Below are 19,104 nucleotides of genomic sequence, written 5' to 3' on the forward strand. Positions count from 1 at the left end.
TTTATTTTAACACTGTAAGAAGTCATATTCTAGATGGATGTAATGTATTCCCGTTATCTTTCATGGGTTTGACAAGTCTTGATACAGATTCCCTTCTTGTACAACATGTGCTTCTATCATAAGTGGAGGGGGGACAGACGTCGTGACGCTGGAGAGGGGCAGACGTCGTGACGCTGTAGAGGGGCAGACGTCGTGACGCTAGGGAGAGGGGCAGACGTCGTGACGCTGGAGAGGGGCAGACGTCGTGACGCTGTAGAGGGGCAGCCGTCGTGACGCTGTAGAGGGGCAGCCGTCGTGACGCTGTAGAGGGGCAGACGTCGTGACGCTGTAGAGGGGCAGACGTCGTGACGCTGGAGAGGGGCAGACGTCGTGACGCTGTAGAGGGGCAGACGTCGTCGTGACGCCGTCGTGACGCTGTAGAGGGGCAGCCGTCGTGACGCTGTAGAGGGGCAGACGTCGTGACGCCACAGCGGGCAGAGAGCGCGCGGAGACAGACGAGGGTGAGCATCGCAAAATGGTCCCAAGAAGATGGAAGGTGCTGCCCGGGAGCGAGGCCCAACCCCCACCCAACAGGCAGGTTAAACCTGAGGAGGGCCTGGAGATTGAGGTGAAGGTGGAGGAAGAGGAGGCCCAGGAGATTGTAGTCAAGGTGGAGGAGGAGGAGATTGAGGTGGAGGAGGAGGAGGAGGTGCAGGCCCCGGAGATTGAGGTGGAGGTGGAGGAGGATGAGGGCCTGGAGGAGACCATGGAGGTGTGTCGTGTCCACACCACTACCCCACCCTGGACTAAGGTACTCAAGGCCACAGCTGGTGCTGGTGCTGACCCAGGCCCAGGCCATGCACAGGACACTGCTGCCTCAATTGTGATGAAGAAGGTGAGGAGACGCGTTACACCACCGTATGACTTCAGCAGGGAACAAGAGAGGGAGAAGGTAGATTGGTATGGGGCAAACCCTGAGCCACAATCCAATCTCTGTATCATAATCCACAAACATCCACTCTCAAGATAATATAATTCATTATTTTTTACACAATCATGCCATAAGAACATCTAAATTATCCATATTTTGTGTCATTGTCTATCCATGATGAATATTTTCATACTAAAGGGCCTGTCCCACTTTCACATCCTAATTCACGACCTTTTTTACTCGTGGACATTTTTCATCATGTTGAAAAAACGCCCCGACCCACTTGATGCCACGAGTACGTACGACAGGGATGTGTGGTCAGGAGAGGCAGAACCTCACCTGTCATACTCCCAATGAAAATAGCTGATAAGAAAAGTAAATAAAATTAAAAATAATATAAATATAAAGATTTTTCCACTGATCTGTGTTATCAATGTAATTTCTATATGAATCTAATCATTTTTTTATAGTCAAAATCGCCAAAAAACTAGAAGCAGAATCAATCCACAGTTGATAATATTAATAATGTACGACTGATATACATAAAATGTTTTTACCATAATATGTGTTTTCTTCTAATAAAAATATATTTTTAAATCGCCAAATTTGCGCACCTCCGCTGCAAATACATTGAGAGATGAGGCAGCGACGAGCAGAGCTCCCCTCTGATTGCGCAACCCCTCAGAAACTGCATGGAGCGCGGGAAATAAGCACGTGCCTGTTACTATCTCTATGTATGTCACCAATGTAATATTTGTAAAATTCTTCATTACATGCCTCGCCTTCCATAGTCCAGGAAGTTTATTTCACATATAAATATATTAAATTTGTGCTCGCTGGTCTCATCATAAAACTGCAATGAAAAAGCACCAGGGGAGGCAGGGATCACATCTGCCTCACAAGGGGGCGTGTCTTGAGCCTAGTGAAGGAGGAGCGAGCCTCAATTACGTAGGCTCAGCCCACGTAATTGACGCTGCCTCCCGCTCCCTCCACGTTAGCTAGCTTCTGCAGCGGCGGAGCAGCACTGGATTCCACCGCAGGCGGCGCCGACGTTCCAGCCGCGGGCGGCGTTGACCGTAACATCGTGGGGGTCGCCAGTGTTGACTCACGGCCCAGCTCGGCCTGTGGACTTCGGAAGGTGCGGTCTCCGGTAGGGAAGTGGCTGATTCGGAGTCTCTGGGCCGTAGCGACGACTGCAGAGTCCTCAATAGGCCCCGACCAGTTCACTTTCAAAGTTCCGTCCTCTACCTCTGTTCACCCGTGGTCGGGGCCTGTTCAACTTTGGTGTCTTCCCTCACAGTGGGAAACGTTGATTCTGCTGTGGGGGGGGGACGTTTTTATGTTTAATGTTAAATTCTAAAGTGTTGTGTTTATCTTTTTTTTGGGTGCTGCATTGATAAGGCTAAATGATGTTAACAATATAAGAAATATATTAAATGGATTTCTGGGCTAGATTGATACAGAAAGACAAGCCCAGACTTCTCCAAGGTTGCTGTGTATTCAGATAATGACCGATGACTTTGAAATGCGTCTACCATTTGACGAGAGAGGAAGTGTTTAAGAAGGAACTGCAGATGCTGGAAAATCGAAGGTACACAAAAATGCTGGAGAAACTCAGCTGCATCTATGGAGCAAAGGAAATAGGCAACGTTTCAGGCCGAAACCCTTCAAACCCAGATTAATCCCAGTAAGGGGTATTGAGATAATGGCCGATGCCTTTGAGGTATGCAGTGACTGATGACTTTGGTATGCAAGAACCTTGTCACAATGTCTGATGCCTTTGATATGTAAGTCCTTGTGCCAATGTCCAATGCCTTCGATATGTAAGTGCCTTGTACCACATGACAAGGTGCCTTTGATGCAACTGATGATTGACGAGACAAACTCAGACGCATCCTGTAGTAATGTGTGTTCCCTGTACCTCTGACCATAATGTCTTTGGAATGTGCTTAGGTGACAATAGAACAGTATATAATACCATGTAATTCTGTGTTCAGGGAAGTGGAGAGAGGACAGCCAAGGGTCTGTGTTGCTCCCTTGGCTGGGGGCTTTTCCTTGCCACTTCCATCGGCTGATAATTAGTAAAGTTAGAAAAGCGGCTGCAAAAATGGAAGACAATAGACAATAAGTGCAGGAGGAGGCCATTTGGCCCTTCGAGCCAGCACCGCCATTCAATGTGATCATGGCTGATCATCCACAATCAGTACCCCGTTCCTGCCTTCTTCCCATATCCCCTGACTCCGCTATTTTTAAGCCCTATCTAGTTCTCTCTTGAAAGCATCCAGAGAACCTGCCCCCACCACCCTCTGAGGCAGAGAATTCCACAGACTCACCACTCTCTGTGAGAAAAAGTGTTTCCTCGTCTCCGTTCTAAATGGCTTACCCCTTATTCTTAAACTGTGGCCCCTGGTTCTGGACTCCCCCAACATCGGGAACATGTTTCCTGTCTCTAGCGTGTCCAAACCCGTAACAATCTTTTAGACATAGAAACATAGAAAATAGGTGCAGGAGTAGGCCATTCGGCCCTTCGAGCCTGCACCGCCATTCAATATGATCATGGCTGATCATCCAACTCAGTATCCCATACCTGCCTTCTCTCCATACCCCCTGATCCCTTTAGCCACAGGAGCCATATCTAACTCCCTCTTAAATATAGCCAAAGAACTGGCCTCAACTATCTTCTGTGGCAGAGAATTCTGTTTCAATGAGACCCATATCCTTTTAATAAGATGTTATATCTAACCGTAAAAAATTCTCAAAATTGGACTTTCAATCAAAACAGGGAGTAATAAACACTGGAAGACCAATGCCTGAACTTAAGGACCTACTTCAAACGAAGGGGCAGAAAACAATACGTTCGTTTCAAATGGAGTGGTACCAACGGAAAGACTGGCTGTGTGGCTGTGCTGTGAAGAATCGCCTTTACTGCTTTCCCTGCCTTCTGTTTTCCACTACCGACAACGTTTGGACTAACGCGGGATTCTGCGACTTGAAGAATCTGCCAAGGAGCCTCAAAAAACACGAACAATCGACAGCTCACATTCAGAGCCAAATTGCTTTAAAAACCTTTGGAACGTCAAGGATAGATCTAGCTTTGAATGAGCAGCGGAGATTAAATATCAGCACCCACAATGCGAAGGTTAAGGAAAACCGTGAGATTTTAAAAGACCTTATTAATGCGACCTGCTTCCTGGCCAAACAGGAATTAGCATTTCGTGGTCGCGATGAGAGTGCAAGCTCTTCCAATCGTGGCAACTACGAGGAGCTACTACATGCTTTTGCTGAGAAAGATGAAAAGTTAGCTAGACATTTGGAGACATCCACTGTGTTTTCTGCCTTATCAAACGGGATACAGAACGATTTAATCGAAGCAGTCGGCGACGTCATTAGAAATGATATCAAAGAGGAGATTAATGCAGCCCCATTTGTTGCAGTCGAAGTAGACGAGACGACAGGTGTCACAAACAAACCCCAGGTCTCTGTAGTTTTGCGTTATGTGGCTAAAAGTCAGGCGACTTGCGAGGTGAGGGAGGCGTTCGTGGGGTTTGATGATGTGAGTGAGGACAGGCGAGCCGCGGCTATTGCCGATTATGTTTTGGGAGTGTTGGGGAAATACAATTGCGTTGAAAAGCTGGTAGCTCAGACTTACGACGGGGCCTCTGTGATGGCATCAGAGCTTAATGGGGTGCAGGCCAAGATTAAAGAAAGGGTACCTGAAGCCACCTTTACCCATTGCTACGCACACAAATTGAACCTGGTACTCTCGCATTCAGCAAGATGTATGCCTGAGTGCAAAGCGTTTTTTAAGACAGTTGAGGGACTTGCGACGTTTTTCAATAAGTCGACCGAGCGCGCCCACCTACTGGATGGTGTTGTGAAGCGGCGTTTACCAAGAGCAGAGCCCATCAGATGGAGCTCACATTCCAGACTAGTGCAGACGGTCAGCATGTACCAATCTGATCTGCGTGCTGCGTTCCAGATTATTGGCGAGAATCCCGATGGTTGGGACAATGACACCCTGATGCTGGCCGTCGGATATGATCTCTGGCTGTCAAAAGCATCGACCTGCTTCTTCATCACGGCGTACGAGGGCATTTTCAACGAAACCGACGCACTCTTCCGTGTGCTGCAGAATAAAGTAATGGACACTGGATTCTGCTGTGCGCGGATCCGAGACACAATGGGAGTTGTGGAACACCGGAGACAAGAGTTTGACAGTTTCTACGATCGATTCGAGCAGAAATGCACCACACTTGGCCTGACAGACAACGTCCGAAGTAAACAGCTGATCAGAGACGAGAGGAAAATAATGTTTTATAACATTCTGGACAACATCAGCGTTCAAATGAAAGCCAGGTTTGATCATTTCGGTGAGCTAGCTTTCATTGGTTTGGTCAACTGCACGAAATTTTATGAAATGTCACAACATTTCGATGACACCAAACTGCAGAGCCTATCAAAATATGCAAGGTACTTTGACGTTGTTAGACTAAAGGCTGATCTTATCGGACTGTATAGTTCACAAATGGTGAGGGAAGAATGCAAATCACCCGGACAGCTCCTCAGCTTTTTGGCCCAGAATGATCTGATGCCGACGGTTCCCGAGGCGACAAAGTTACTCCAGCTGGTGCTCACTATACCAGATACAACAGCGTCCGTTGAAAGGTCCTTCTCTGCTTTGAAACGACTCAAAACATACAGTCGGAATCGGACTGACCAAGGACGACTTTCATCCCTGGCAATCATTTCGATTGAGAGGGAGAGACTTTCAAAACTAAAAGAAAATAAAGAGGACTTCTGCAACAAAGTTACTGACATCTTTGTCCAGAAGGATAGGCGAATGGACTTCATTTACAAGTAACGGTAAGACCATGCAATATTTATTTTCATTTGTGTTGAATAAGTATTTATTTATTTTATTATTTATTTCGAACAGAATAAAATAATAAAAAGCAAGTGTGAAACACAGCATACAAAAAAACAAAACAAGAATATTTATAAAGTGTCATAAACAATATCTATAAATAAATGAAATTGTATGTGTCCAAAAAGGAGCAGGATGAAGCCAAAGCTTATTAATTCCCACCCCTTATTCATCTGCGTGTAATTATCTTATACAAATTTAGCAGCTATATGTACACCAGCCACTATATGTACACCAAATTATTTACATTTATACACTAATCAATTATTTACAAAGCCATACAAAAAAGAAAAAGAAAAGAAAAGAATGATAGTGGAACTGCATTTGCCTATAAAACGTGAAAAGAATACGTTAATTACCTGTATGCGTGTGTTGTAAAGAATGCTGATATGAAATATGAAACATACGGTTGACTATCCACTAGTCATTGTGCAGCCTGCCAATTGGATGGTGGATTTAAGCTACCTCTATCGGGTTCATATGTGTGTAAATCTGGCTCTGATACTAGCCATTACCGCACTTCACTGGATCTTATTGAAACATATAAGATTGTTAATGGTTAGGACACGGTAGAGGCAGGAAACATGTTCCCGATGTTGGGGGAGTCCAGAACCAGGGGCCATAGTTGAAGAATAAGGGGTAAGCTATTTAGAATGAAGACGAGGAAACATTTTTTCTCACAGAGAGTTGTGAGTCTGTGGAATTCTCCACCTCAGAGGGCGGTGGAGGCAGGTTCTCTGGATGCTTTCAAGGGAGAGCTCGATAGGGCTCTTAAAGATAGTGGAGTCAGGGGATATGGAGAGATGGCAGGAACGGGGTACTGATTGGGGATGATCAGCCATGATCACATTGAGTGGTGGTGCTGGCTCGAAGGGCCGAATGGCCTACCGCTGCACCTATTGTGTATTGTCAAAATATATATTTTTTTATAAAACTGCAAATAAAAACTTGTTTCTACTTAATGCTGTTCAGTGGTTTTTTTCTTTCATTTTTCAGATGCCTCCGAAGAAGAAATGCAGAATTATCAATCCAAATGCCCAGCCTGGCAGAGCTAGAGCTCACCTTGAAGTGAATTTCTCTGTCATGCCCGAGTCTAAGAGGGATCTTAAAAATGGGCACCTGTTGTACTTGTACACCTCGTTTGGTAAAAGTGTGTCTGAAACTGGGAGACAGCTGAGATCACATTTCTCTTTGTCAGATGCAGAAGGCTAGTCATTTGTTCCTGTTATCACATGGGCGATGAATTCTGTTAGGCCGACTTTGCGTAAGTTTAGTTATATCCACAGTCCCAAGCAACGTGGAAAATTTATGAAAATTTGTGATGAAACTTTTAAACTTCCAGAAGGCAGTAAACACATTTCTGTAGATGACATTCCACCGCCTGGTGCTCAAGATCCTGAATCCTTGACATCTGCCGAAAGCCAAGTGCCCATATTTCAAGACACTGAGGACATGGGCGATGACAGTTATGGTCTGCATCCTCCACTGAATCTAGCAACGCCAACGACAGCTGCTGCCTCTCCTGAACCAATGCTATCGACATCTAGTGTTTCAACAAGATGTAGCAGAGAATTTCTAAGTCTTACACCATGGGAACAGAAAATGAAGAAAAGACTAAACTTTCTGTCTCGATCCAAGGTCGTTCTTACACGAAAGTATCGCACAAGGGTCAGTGAACTTAGGGCACAGTTGAAAACTCCTAAACGTGTAGTTAATCAAGCTGTAGAGAGAAAACAAAACTGAATAGATTTGAAGGACAGAAAGATTCAGGAACTCAAAACCAAATTACGTGGGACTACTTTGGCATGAGAGCTTGCAGAAACCAAGGCAGAGTTTTTGAAACTTAAAAAAGCACACAGACAATTGCTCAAGTTTCGTGGCAGTGAGGGAAAGGGGGAAACTGTTTCAATTCACCAGTACAGAAAAATTCAGGAAAAACTAAAGGACAGGGAAGAGGATGTGAAACGCCTCAAATTTGACAATCTTGTCCTCAAAGAAGCAATCAAAACTCTGGAGACTGCCAAAGGTGGACCAGGTGGACTTACTACTCCACAACAAGGATACATGTGTTTGACTGTGTATTGTAAACAAAACTCCCATAGCAAATATTCCAATCCTGATGAGCCAGTTCTACAAGCGGAGTGGACTTGATCTGGATCTGGTCCTCAATGATGAAGAGGTGGGGCCTCGTGGACAGCGAGAGCCTCCTGCGAGTGTGGGGACCCAACACAGACAGTGGAGCACACAGTCACCAGTTGCCCCAAACACCGGCCACAGAATGGTGAACGAGGTCTGGTTGACCTGGGCGATGACACATTGGCCCCACTCGCCTCAACGGAACTGCAGGTCTAAAAGACACACGACAGAAGAAGAAGTGTTGCTCGACGGAGTGCAGTTGAACTTATCGCCCGAGAATTGGGAGGTGTTGCTGAGTTGCAGACAGCAAAGATGCTCCTCGCGACAAAGGGTTTGTGTGTTGGCTTTGATGCAACCACCCACATTAACAGTGTAGACTTCACCACCACAAATAAGTGTCTTCCTGCAACAGTTGATAAATTGGTTGGTTGGACTGCTGAGGACTATGCACAACATATTTGCGATACAGTTGACAGTTTGTGTAAAACTTACACTTATTTCAGTGAGCAAGCAGATTTTCAAGATACCGGGCAAAAGACGATCGACAACATTTCAAACACAATGAGTGACCGGTGTGCAGTGGATCATGCTGCTATTAGGGTTGTGAACAGTCCGTGGGGTAAATCTTTGAATGAGTTCTACTGCCACTTGCATCCTCTTGACTCCATTGCTACATCAGTTCACTCAGCCCTCAAAATGCAGAAACAATCCGGAGGACAATTCTTGTTTGGGAAAGACTGTCTAGCAGTAAATGCCATTCTGCAGATGAGCAAACTTCGGTATAAAAACGGAAAAGGGGACCCAAGAGGATTTGTTTCATTTTTGGATGAAAGGAACATCCCCCGAGGTGACCTCCCACAGTACCATGGCAACAGATTGCATGTACTTTTCCATGTTAGTGGCAAGCTCATAGAACATTATGATGACTTTGTTGCCCTGCTGAATAGCGGGACATCCTGTGGGGGGGGTTGAGAAGCTCCGTCCTCCATGACATCACCCAGGCTGAAGCAAAAGTACAACTTCAGATATTGGGCTTACTTGGCAAATATCTGACTGGGCCTTGGATGAAACGCTTCCACATTTCAAACCAGAATCAGATCAACCATGTTGATGGCATCAAAGTGGTTAAAGGGGTGATTGTTGCTCTAAAGGAAGCCACAGAAAATCCAGACAACTTGATATTGGCAAGGGAAGATTTCTTCGGTGAGGAGGTGCACCTTGATGCCACATTGACAAAACTGCGGGAGCTACCAGTACATCCACAGTTCAGTTCAAAGGTGAGGAGCTGTCTTCAAGCTGTCATCACTGTGTTGGAGAGGCAGTATAATAAATACTTTGAACTTGATATAACTGAGAAACTGAAGGAGGAGACTGCATCAGATTCAGATTCAATTTTAATTGTCATTGTCAGTGTACAGTACAGAGACAACAAAATACATTTAGCATCTCCCTGGAAGAGCGACATAGCAAATGATTTGAATAAATAATAATAAGTGTCCGGGGGGGGTGGTGATTGGCAGTCACCGAGGTACGTTGTTGAGTAGAGTGACAGCCGCCGGAAATAAGCTGTTTCTCAACCTGCTGGTTCAGCAACGGAGAGACCTGTAGCGCCTCCCGGATGGTAGGAGGGTAAACAGTCCATGGTTGGGGTGAGAGCAGTCCTTGGCGATGCTGAGCGCCCTCCGCAGACAACACTTGCTTTGGACAGACTCAATGGAGGGGAATGAGGAACCGGTGATGCGTTGGGCAATTTTCACCACCCTCTGCAATGCCTTCCGGTCGGAGACAGAGCAGTTGCCAAACCATACTGTGATACAGTTGGTAAGGATGCTCTCGATGGTGCAGCGGTAGAAGTTCACCAGGATCTGAGGAGACAGATGGACCTTCTTCAGTCTCCTCAGGAAGAAGAGACGCTGGTGAGCCTTCTTGATCAGAGTTGAGGTATTGTGGGTCCAAGAGAGGTCATCGGAGATGTTGACTCCCAGGAACCTGAAGCTAGAAACACGTTCCACCTCCGTCCCGTTAATGTCACGGGACGGAGGTGGAACGTCAGCAAGATCACACAACATTGATGCGGAGGAGATAATGCGGATGTGAAGCTCATTGAAACAGAAATCTCCCAATGCCACCATGTGTTATTTGTCATGTTGGATGCGGGCCTGCAAGAAAAAAACAGTCAACTTCCTTGATAATCTCGAGGAGCATCGTAGGGAGGAGGTGCTCTGTAAGGCAGTGACATGGGGGATAGTGCAGAGGAACAGACGGAAGAAAAACAGAAGGAATTGAGAGCAGAAATCATCAAGTGACAGAAAGGCAAGGAGCATGCTCGGCTCAAGGCACGAAAGAGAGGAAAAAACTAGGAATGAAATTGAAAGAGACTGATTTAGACAGCATTCGCAGAGATTATCCGAATTTGAACTACTCCAGGACATTCTTAATGGGAAAGTAGTGGGCAGAAAAGCATGTCATGAGTGGTTTAAAGAGCACAAACTTGTAGTTTACAATGCCAAAATTGAAAAGTGGAGGGAAAAACAAGGTGTACAGAGTTGCTTATTGGTTGCAATCTGAGGAGTATGATGATGCTACTGATTATGATATGCCAATGTACCAGCTAGCAGCTGATCTTCTCCATAAAGACTTGGTCTTTTGCTAGAAATTGTAAATTATTTACCTATCTGTTACGGACTTCCAGCATATAATACAATAATATTAAAGTACTGATCTTGAGAATATCATATTTTTATATCTATAACAGACTTGCAGCATATAATATAATAATATTAAAGTTCTGATCTTGAAAATATCACATTTTTGAATTGTCATGGCGGTCTGCGTGTGTATTACTATTTCTGTCACAACAGTCAATTTTGTAATTAGCCAAAATTAGGTAACTAACTAATTATATGCTTTAATTTCAGGTCATCCAAGTAAGATTGTTTCATGAAGAAGGGTTTCGGCCCGAAACGTTGCCTATTTCCTTCGCTCCATAGATGCTGCTGCACCCGCTGAGTTTCTCCAGCTTTTTTGTGTACCTAAGATTGTTTCATATTTGTTTCAGAATGTTTCAATCTATTATAACTGAAAATTTCATTTAGTTCCCTTAATTTTTAAAAATGTTATGAGCTTTTGACTCTCCTCGATCACAGCTTTTGAGTTGAGTCAATGGAAAAGCAATAGGGAACAAGATGCTAATTTCCGAGTATGGAAAATTACCATAAGCTTTTTAAATACTGAAGATATGGAAGTGAATTAGGTGTCAAATTAAACTTATTTATATGCTTTATCTGATGGGATAAATTACAGACTTGATTTTTAAAATCTCAAAATTTTGTAACATTGCTAGTGACATAGACTCTTGAATGCTTTTGTTTTTCAAATGAAACAATTCTTTATGTTAACACTGTAAGAAGTCATATTCTAGATGGATGCAATGTATAGGGAGGTTTCACGGCAGTCGGGTCACGACCCATGACCCGTACTGTTGCTACGCTACTCCAAATGGATTACACGCGATGAGTGTAAGCACTTACCATTGTTTCCAGCGTAGCGGGCCCGTTAAAACCCGCTGAAATTGTCAATTTCTGCGCTGTAAATAATTATGGAAATCGGGATAAGCGTGAGAGACATTAAACCTGCTTCACAATTCCAAAAGTGAGGAGAAATGACGGTAGATAGAAGTGAGAGCTGAAGGGACAACAGACAGAGTGTTTGGCGAACATTGGCCGTTTGCTCACTGCATTTCATCAACTAAGGCATTATTTGTGTTTTTTCTTGATTCCTTTGGCATCTAAAAGGTTTCAGAAGTGTTAAATCTGGCTGTAATTTTTTTTAAATCGCCCATGGTTCTCAAGTGAGAAGACCACGCAATACGCTTGAGAGGGAGAGACGAAAGAAGGAGATGTCAGGCAAGCTGATTCAGTGCGATGCTTGCAGTATGTGGGAGGTCAAGGACACCGCTGGTGCCTCTGGCTGCTACAAATGTGAGAAGTGCATCCAGGTGGAGCTCCTGAAGGGCCGTGTTGGGGAACTGGAGAAGCAAGTGGACGACCTCCGGTTCGTACAAGAAACGGAGTCGTTCCTCGACAAGTCCTACAGTACGATTGTTACACCTAAGGTACTGGAAGAGAGAAGGTGGGAGACAGTGAGAAAGGGAGGGAAGCATGGAATGCCAACGTCCCCGGGTGATGTACCTCTTGTAAACAGGTTCATCCGCTTAGAAGCTGTTGGGACAGAAGACGTGAGCGGCGGACTGGCCTGTGATGCGAATAGGGCTGTTGAGCCAAAACCAAAAAGGCCTAAGGCAGGCAAGGCCATTGTAGTGGGAGACTCCATCGTGAGAGGTACGGACAGGGGTTTCTGCGGCAACAGACGGGATGCGAGGATGGTGTGCTGCCTTCCCGGTGCCAGGATCCAGGATGTCACGGACAGAGTGCAGAAAATCCTCAAGGGCGAAGGTGAACATCCGGAAGTGGTAGTGCATGTCGGCACAAACGATGTCGGAAAGAAGGGGATGAATATTCTGCAACGTGACTTTAGAGAGCTCGGAAAAATGTTGAAAAGCAGGACCTCCAGGGTTGTTATCTCCGGTTTGCTTCCAGTTCCCCGTGCTGGCGAGAGCAGGAACAGGGAGATACGGGACCTGAACGTGTGGCTGAGGATCTGGTGTGCACGGGGCAGGGATTTAGATTCTTAGATCACTGGGATCTGTTTTGGGGTAAGGGGGAACTTTACAAAAGGGACGGATTGCATCTTAACAGGTGTGGGACCAGCATTCTGGCAGGCAGGTTTGCCACTGCTACACGGGTGGCTTTAAACTGAATAAGGGGGGTGGGGTGTTGAATGGGACAGTGGAGGATGGAGTTAAAGGGAAAGGGTTTCTTAAATGTGTGAGCATAGAGACCGAAGGGTGTAAAATGAGGGTAGAAGAAATAGGTAGCAAGGTGAAAAGTAAAAGTGGCAGGCAGACAAAACTAGGGCAAAAATCAAAAAGGGCCACTTTTCAACATAATTGTGTAAGGGGTAAGAGTGTTGTAAAAACAAGCCTGAAGGCTTTGTGTCTCAATGCAAGGAGCATTCGTAATAAGGTGGATGAGTTGAATGTGCAGATAGCTATTAATGACTATGATATAGTTGGGATCACGGAGACATGGCTCCAGGGTGACCAAGGCTGGGAGCTGAACATCCAGGGATATTCAATATTCAGGAGGGATAGACAGAAAGGAAAAGGAGGTGGGGTAGCGTTACTGATTAGAGAGGGGATGAATGCAATGGAAAGGAAGGACATTAGTTTGGAGGATGTGGAATCGGTATGGGTAGAGCTGCACAACACTAAGGGGCAGAAAACGCTGGTGGGTGTTGTGTACAGGCCACCTAACAGTAGTAGTGAAGTTGGAGATGGTATCAAACAGGAAATTAGAAATGCGTGCGACAAAGGCAAAACGGTTATAATGGGTGACTTCAATCTACATATAGATTGGGTGAATCAAATTGGCAGGGGTGCTGAGGAAGAGGATTTCTTGGAATGTATGCGGGATAGTTATCTAAATCAACATGTAGAGGAACCAACGAGAGAGCAGGCTATTTTAGACTGGGTATTGAGTAATGAGGAAGGGTTAGTTAGCAATCTTGTTGTACGTGCCCCCTTGGGCAAGAGTGACCATAATATGGTTGAGTTCTTCATTAGGATGGAGAGTGACATTGTTAATTCAGAAACAATGGTTCTGAACTTAAAGAAAGGTAACTTTGAGGGTATGAGACGTGAATTGGCCAAGATTGACTGGCAATTAATTCTAAAAGGGTTGACGGTGGATATGCAATGGAAGACATTTAAAGACTGCATGGATGAACTACAAAAATTGTTCATCCCAGTTTGGCAAAAGAATAAATCAGGGAAGGTAGTACATCCATGGATAACAAGGGAAATCAGGGATAGTATCAAAGCGAAGGATGATGCGTACAAATTAGCCAGAAAAAGCAGCATACCGGAGGACTGGGAGAAATTCAAAGACCAGCAGAGGAGGACAAAGGGCTTAATTAGGAAAGGAAAAATAGATTATGAAAGAAAACTGGCAGGGAACATAAAAACTGACTGCAAAAGTTTTTATAGATATGTGAAAAGAAAGAGATTAGTTAAAACAAATGTAGGTCCCTTGCAGTCAGAAACAGGGGAGTTGATCATGGGGAACAAGGATATGGCGGACCAATTGAATAACTACTTTGGTTCCGTCTTCACTAAGGAAGACATAAATAATTTGCCGGAAATAGCAGGGGACCGCGGGTCAAAAGAGTTGGAGGAATTGAGTGAAATCCAGGTTAGCCGGGAAGTGGTGTTGGATAAATTGAATGGATTAAAGGCCGATAAATCCCCAGGGCCAGATAGGCTGCATCCCAGAGTACTTAAGGAAGTAGCTCCAGAAATAGTGGATGCATTAGTAATAATCTTTCAAAACTCTTTAGATTCTGGAGTAGTTCCTGAAGATTGGCGGGTAGCAAACGTAACCCCACTTTTTAAGAAGGGAGGGAGAGAGAAAATGGGGAATTACAGACCAGTTAGTCTAACATCGGTAGTGGGGAAACTGCTAGAGTCAGTTATTAAAGATGGGATAGCAGCACATTTGGAAAGTGGTGAAATCATTGGACAAAGTCAGCATGGATTTACGAAAGGTAAATCATGTCTGACGAATCTTATAGAATTTTTCGAGGATGTAACTAGTAGCGTGGATAGGGGAGAACCAGTGGATGTGGTGTATCTGGACTTCCAGAAGGCTTTCGACAAGGTCCCACATAAGAAATTAGTATACAAACTTAAAGCACAAGGCATTGGGGGTTCAGTATTGATGTGGATAGAGAACTGGCTGGCAAACAGGAAGCAAAGAGTAGGAGTAAACGGGTCCTTTTCACAATGGCAGGCAGTGACTAGTGGGGTACCCCAAGGCTCAGTACTGGGACCCCAGCTATTTACAATATATATTAATGATCTGGATGAGGGAATTGAAGGCAATATCTCCAAGTTTGCGGATGACACTAGGCTGGGGGGCAGTGTTAGCTGTGAGGAGGATGCTAGGAGACTGCAGGGTGACTTGGATAGGCTGGGTGAGTGGGCAAATGTTTGGCAGATGCAGTATAATGTGGATAAATGTGAGGTTATCCATTTTGGTGGCAAAAACAGGAAAGCAGACTATTATCTAAATGGTGGCCGATTGGGAAAGGGGGAGATGCAGCGAGACCTGGGTGTCATGGTACACCAGTCATTGAAGGTAGGCATGCAGGTGCAGCAGGCAGTAAAGAAAGCGAATGGTATGTTAGCTTTCATTGCAAAAGGATTTGAGTATAGGAGCAGAGAGGTTCTACTGCTGCAGTTGTACCACACCTGGAGTATTGCGTACAGTTTTGGTCTCCAAATCTGAGGAAGGACATTATTGCCATAGAGGGAGTGCAGAGACGGTTCACCAGACTGATTCCTGGGATGTCAGGACTGTCTTATGAAGAAAGACTGGATAGACTTGGTTTATACTCTCTAGAATTTAGAAGATTGAGAGGGGATCTTATAGAAACTTATAAAATTCTTAAGGGGTTGGACAGGCTAGATGCAGGAAGATTGTTCCCGATGTTAGGGAAGTCCAGGACAAGGGGTCACAGCTTAAGGATAAAGGGGAAATCCTTTAAAACCGAGATGAGAAGAACTTTTTTCACGCAGAGAGTGGTGAATCTCTGGAACTCTCTGCCACAGAGGGTAGTTGAGGCCATTTCATTGGCTATATTTAAGAGGGAGTTAGATGTGGCCCTTGTGGCTAAGGGGATCAGGGGGTATGGAGAGAAGGCAGGTACGGGATACTGAGTTGGATGATCAGCTATGATCATATTGAATGGCGGTGCAGGCTCGAAGGGCCGAATGGCGTACTCCTGCACCTAATTTCTATGTTTCCCGATCGCAATTTCTATGTTTCTAAGTGGGTTTTTACGTACAAAATGAAAACGCATCTGAAGAAAAATTTACTTCAGCTGCATTCTGTACCATCTGGAGACGGGCGATGGAGGACCGACTAACCCCCAGATACAGTGCATTGCAGTAATCCAGCCGGGTGGTAACAAAGGCGTGGATTACCGTCTTAAAGTGCTGCCTCGACAAAATCGGCTTTATTTTCACTATAGGGAACAAGATGCTAATTTCCGAGTATGAAAATGGCCATAAATCATGAAGATATGAAAGTGAATTAGGTGTCAAATTAAACTTATTTTTATCTGATGGGATAAATTGCAGAATTGTTTTTATAAATCTCAAAATTTTGTAACATTGCTAGTGACACACAGACTCTTGAATGCTTTTGTTTTTCAAATGAAACAGTTCTTTATTTTAACACTGTAAGAAGTCATATTCTAGATGGATGCAATGTATTCCCGTTATCTTTCATGGGTTTGACAAGTCTTGATACAGACTCCCTTCTTGTACAACATGTGCTTCTAACATAGAAGGGGGGGGGCAGACGTCGTGACGCTAGTGAGGGGCAGACGACGTGACGCTAGTGAGGGGCAGACGTCGTGACGCTGTAGAGGGGCTGTAGAGGGGCAGACGTCGTGACGCTGGGGGGGAGGGGCAGACGTCGTGACGCTGTAGAGGGGCAGACGTCGTGACGCTGTAGAGGGGCAGACGTCGTGACGCTGTAGAGGGGCAGACGTCGTGACGCTGTAGAGGGGCAGACGTCGTGACGCTGTAGAGGGGCAGACGTCGTGACGCTACAGCGGGCAGAGAGCGCGCGGAGACAGACGAGGGTGAGCATCGCAAAATGGTCCCAAGAAGATGGAAGGTGCTGCCCGGGAGCGAGGCCCAACCCCCACCCAGCAGGCAGGTTAAACCTGAGGAGGGCCTGGAGATTAAGGTCAAGGAAGAGGTCCAGGTGTTTCAGATCAAGGTGGAGGAGGAGGTCCAGGCCCAGGCCCAGGAGGTTGTAGTCAAGGAGGAGGAGGAGGCCCAGGAGATTGTAGTCAAGGTGGAGGTGGACGAGGCCCAGGCCCAGGCCGCGGAGATTGAGGTCCAGGTGGAGGACGAGGAGGAGCAGGAGATTGAGGTAAGTTCTATTTATATAGTAGCAATGTTACAACATTTTGAGCTTTTAAAAATCAAGTCTGCAATTTATCCCATCAGATAAAGCACAAAAAGAAGTTTAATTTGGCACCTAATTCACTTTCATAACTTCAGTATTAAAAAAAGTGATGGCCATGTTCATACTCGCAGATTAGCACCTTGTTCTCTATTGCTTTTCCATTGACTTAACACAAAAGCTGTGATCGAGGACAGTCAATTGACATAAAAGCCCATAACTTTAAAAAAAATCAAGTCAAGTTTATTCGTCACATACACATACGAGATGTGCAGTGAAATGAAAAGTGGCAACGCTCGTGGACTTTGTGTAAAAAGACAAACAAACAAACTGAATGAAATTGTCAGTTATTATAGATTGAGGCATTCTGAAACATAAAACATCTTACTTGGAAGACAATTAGTTAATTACCTAATTGTTAATTACAAAATTGATCGTTGTGACGGAAATAGTAATAAACACCCAGACTGCCTTGAAAATTCAGAAATGTGATATTCTCAAGATCAGAACTTTAATATTATTGTATTATATGCTGTAACAGATAGGTAAATAAATTATAATTTCTAGCACCAGCAGCAGCAGCACCACCTGCGGCCTTGAGTACCTTAGTCCGGGGTGGGGTGGTGGTGTGAACACAACAGGGAGATACGGGACCTGAACGTGTGGCTGAGGAACTGGTGCGCGGGGCAGGGATTTAGATTCTTAGATCACTGGGATCTGTTTTGGGGTAAGGGGGAACTGTACAAAAGGGACGGATTGCATTTTAACAGGTGGGGGGCCAGCATTCTGGCAGGCAGGTTTGCCACTGCTACATGGGTGGTTTTAAACTGAATAAGGGGGTGGGGTGTCGAATGGGATACTTGAGGATGGAGTTAAAGGGAAAGGGTTTCTTAAATGTGTGAGCGGAGAGACAGAGGGGTGTAAAATGAGGGTAATCAAAAAGGGCCACTTTTCAACATAATAGTATAAGGGGTGTAGATGAGATATGCATGTGCCTTCAATATAGTTACCTCATCACTACTAACCACTCCCCATATCACAAGTATAATTACAACCTCCCCACCCACATATCGCTCTCTAGTTTCCGTGACAGACCACGTACAGCTAGTGCTCTTTGTATAAAATACAGTATGAATTTATTTATTTATTTTATTTATTCCGAACAAGTAAAGACATTAATAGTAACAAAATCGAAATTATCAAACAATTGGACATTACAATCAATATTTACAAGCAATGAAAAGAACAAAAAGCAAATTTCCAATGTCCAACTCTCGTGTGTCTGTACAAGCTCGAAAAGGAGTGAGAAGAATAACTTATTAAATCTCACCCCTTTTCCCCAACACTTCTACCATATTTAAAAATCAATTAATTAATAATAATAATAATAATAGTACTACCCCAGGCAATTTCCCATAATACCTACAGACATATATATACATACAACTATTATACACATACAAACTTCATATATGAAGTAACCAAACATAAGTAAACAATTGTAAAGCAATAGATAAACATTAACCCCCACTTGTCAACCATCCCCTCCATCCCCGGTACCCCTTGAAAATTATTTTTTTATATATCATTTTAAAATGATTCATGAATAAAACTAAGTAAAGTTACAGTGTGTCGCTATCACTTCTTTACATGGTGTCATACCTCGTACCTTTGCGCCTCCTGTTTATCGGCTGTTTGTTTAATTTTCCCCCAGTTTTCTGTTCCTCCCTCCTCTCATTTCCTCGCTATGGCCACTTCTTGCCGCATGCCCGATGTGCTCGTTTTCGATTCGGACATTGCCCATCGATGGGATGTCTTTAGACATGACTTCGACCACTATGTCGCAATCGCTCATCCTGCCGCCACCCCTGAAGTCAAAGCTTCTCTACTTCTCAACCTGGCTGGTCCCGATGCCCTGGCTCAGTCAGACTTCTTCGTCTACGCTGCGGGTGAATCTGCTCGGGACCCGGTATGTTTATTGGCTAAGTTTACCGCGATTTGCGACATTCCCTCTAACTGCATTTTAGAACGTTTTA

At 44.7% G+C, this 19,104-nt stretch overlaps 1 protein-coding gene across 9 annotated transcripts in view; it reads left to right on the plus strand.

Moving 5' to 3' along the window:
- Nucleotides 1-460: 460 nt before the first annotated feature.
- The window catches only part of LOC129694708 (jerky protein-like), a 38,362-nt gene continuing 19,718 nt past the window's right edge, over nt 461-19,104 (plus strand). For 3 of the 9 annotated variants that reach the window (XM_055631455.1, XM_055631462.1, XM_055631463.1), the window contains exons 1-3: nt 461-688; nt 16,931-17,035; nt 18,783-19,037. In XM_055631455.1, the coding sequence (XP_055487430.1) occupies nt 515-688; nt 16,931-17,035; nt 18,783-19,037 (534 nt within the window). In that variant the 5' untranslated portion in view covers nt 461-514. Of the gene's footprint in view, nt 689-16,679; nt 16,892-16,924; nt 17,036-18,782; nt 19,038-19,104 lie in introns of those variants that run through there. The other 6 variants (XM_055631458.1, XM_055631464.1, XM_055631456.1 and 3 more) reach the window with 5 other exon arrangements.

Source organism: Leucoraja erinacea, unplaced genomic scaffold (genome assembly GCF_028641065.1).
Source record: "Leucoraja erinacea ecotype New England unplaced genomic scaffold, Leri_hhj_1 Leri_766S, whole genome shotgun sequence".
Lineage (NCBI taxonomy): Eukaryota > Metazoa > Chordata > Chondrichthyes > Rajiformes > Rajidae > Leucoraja > Leucoraja erinaceus.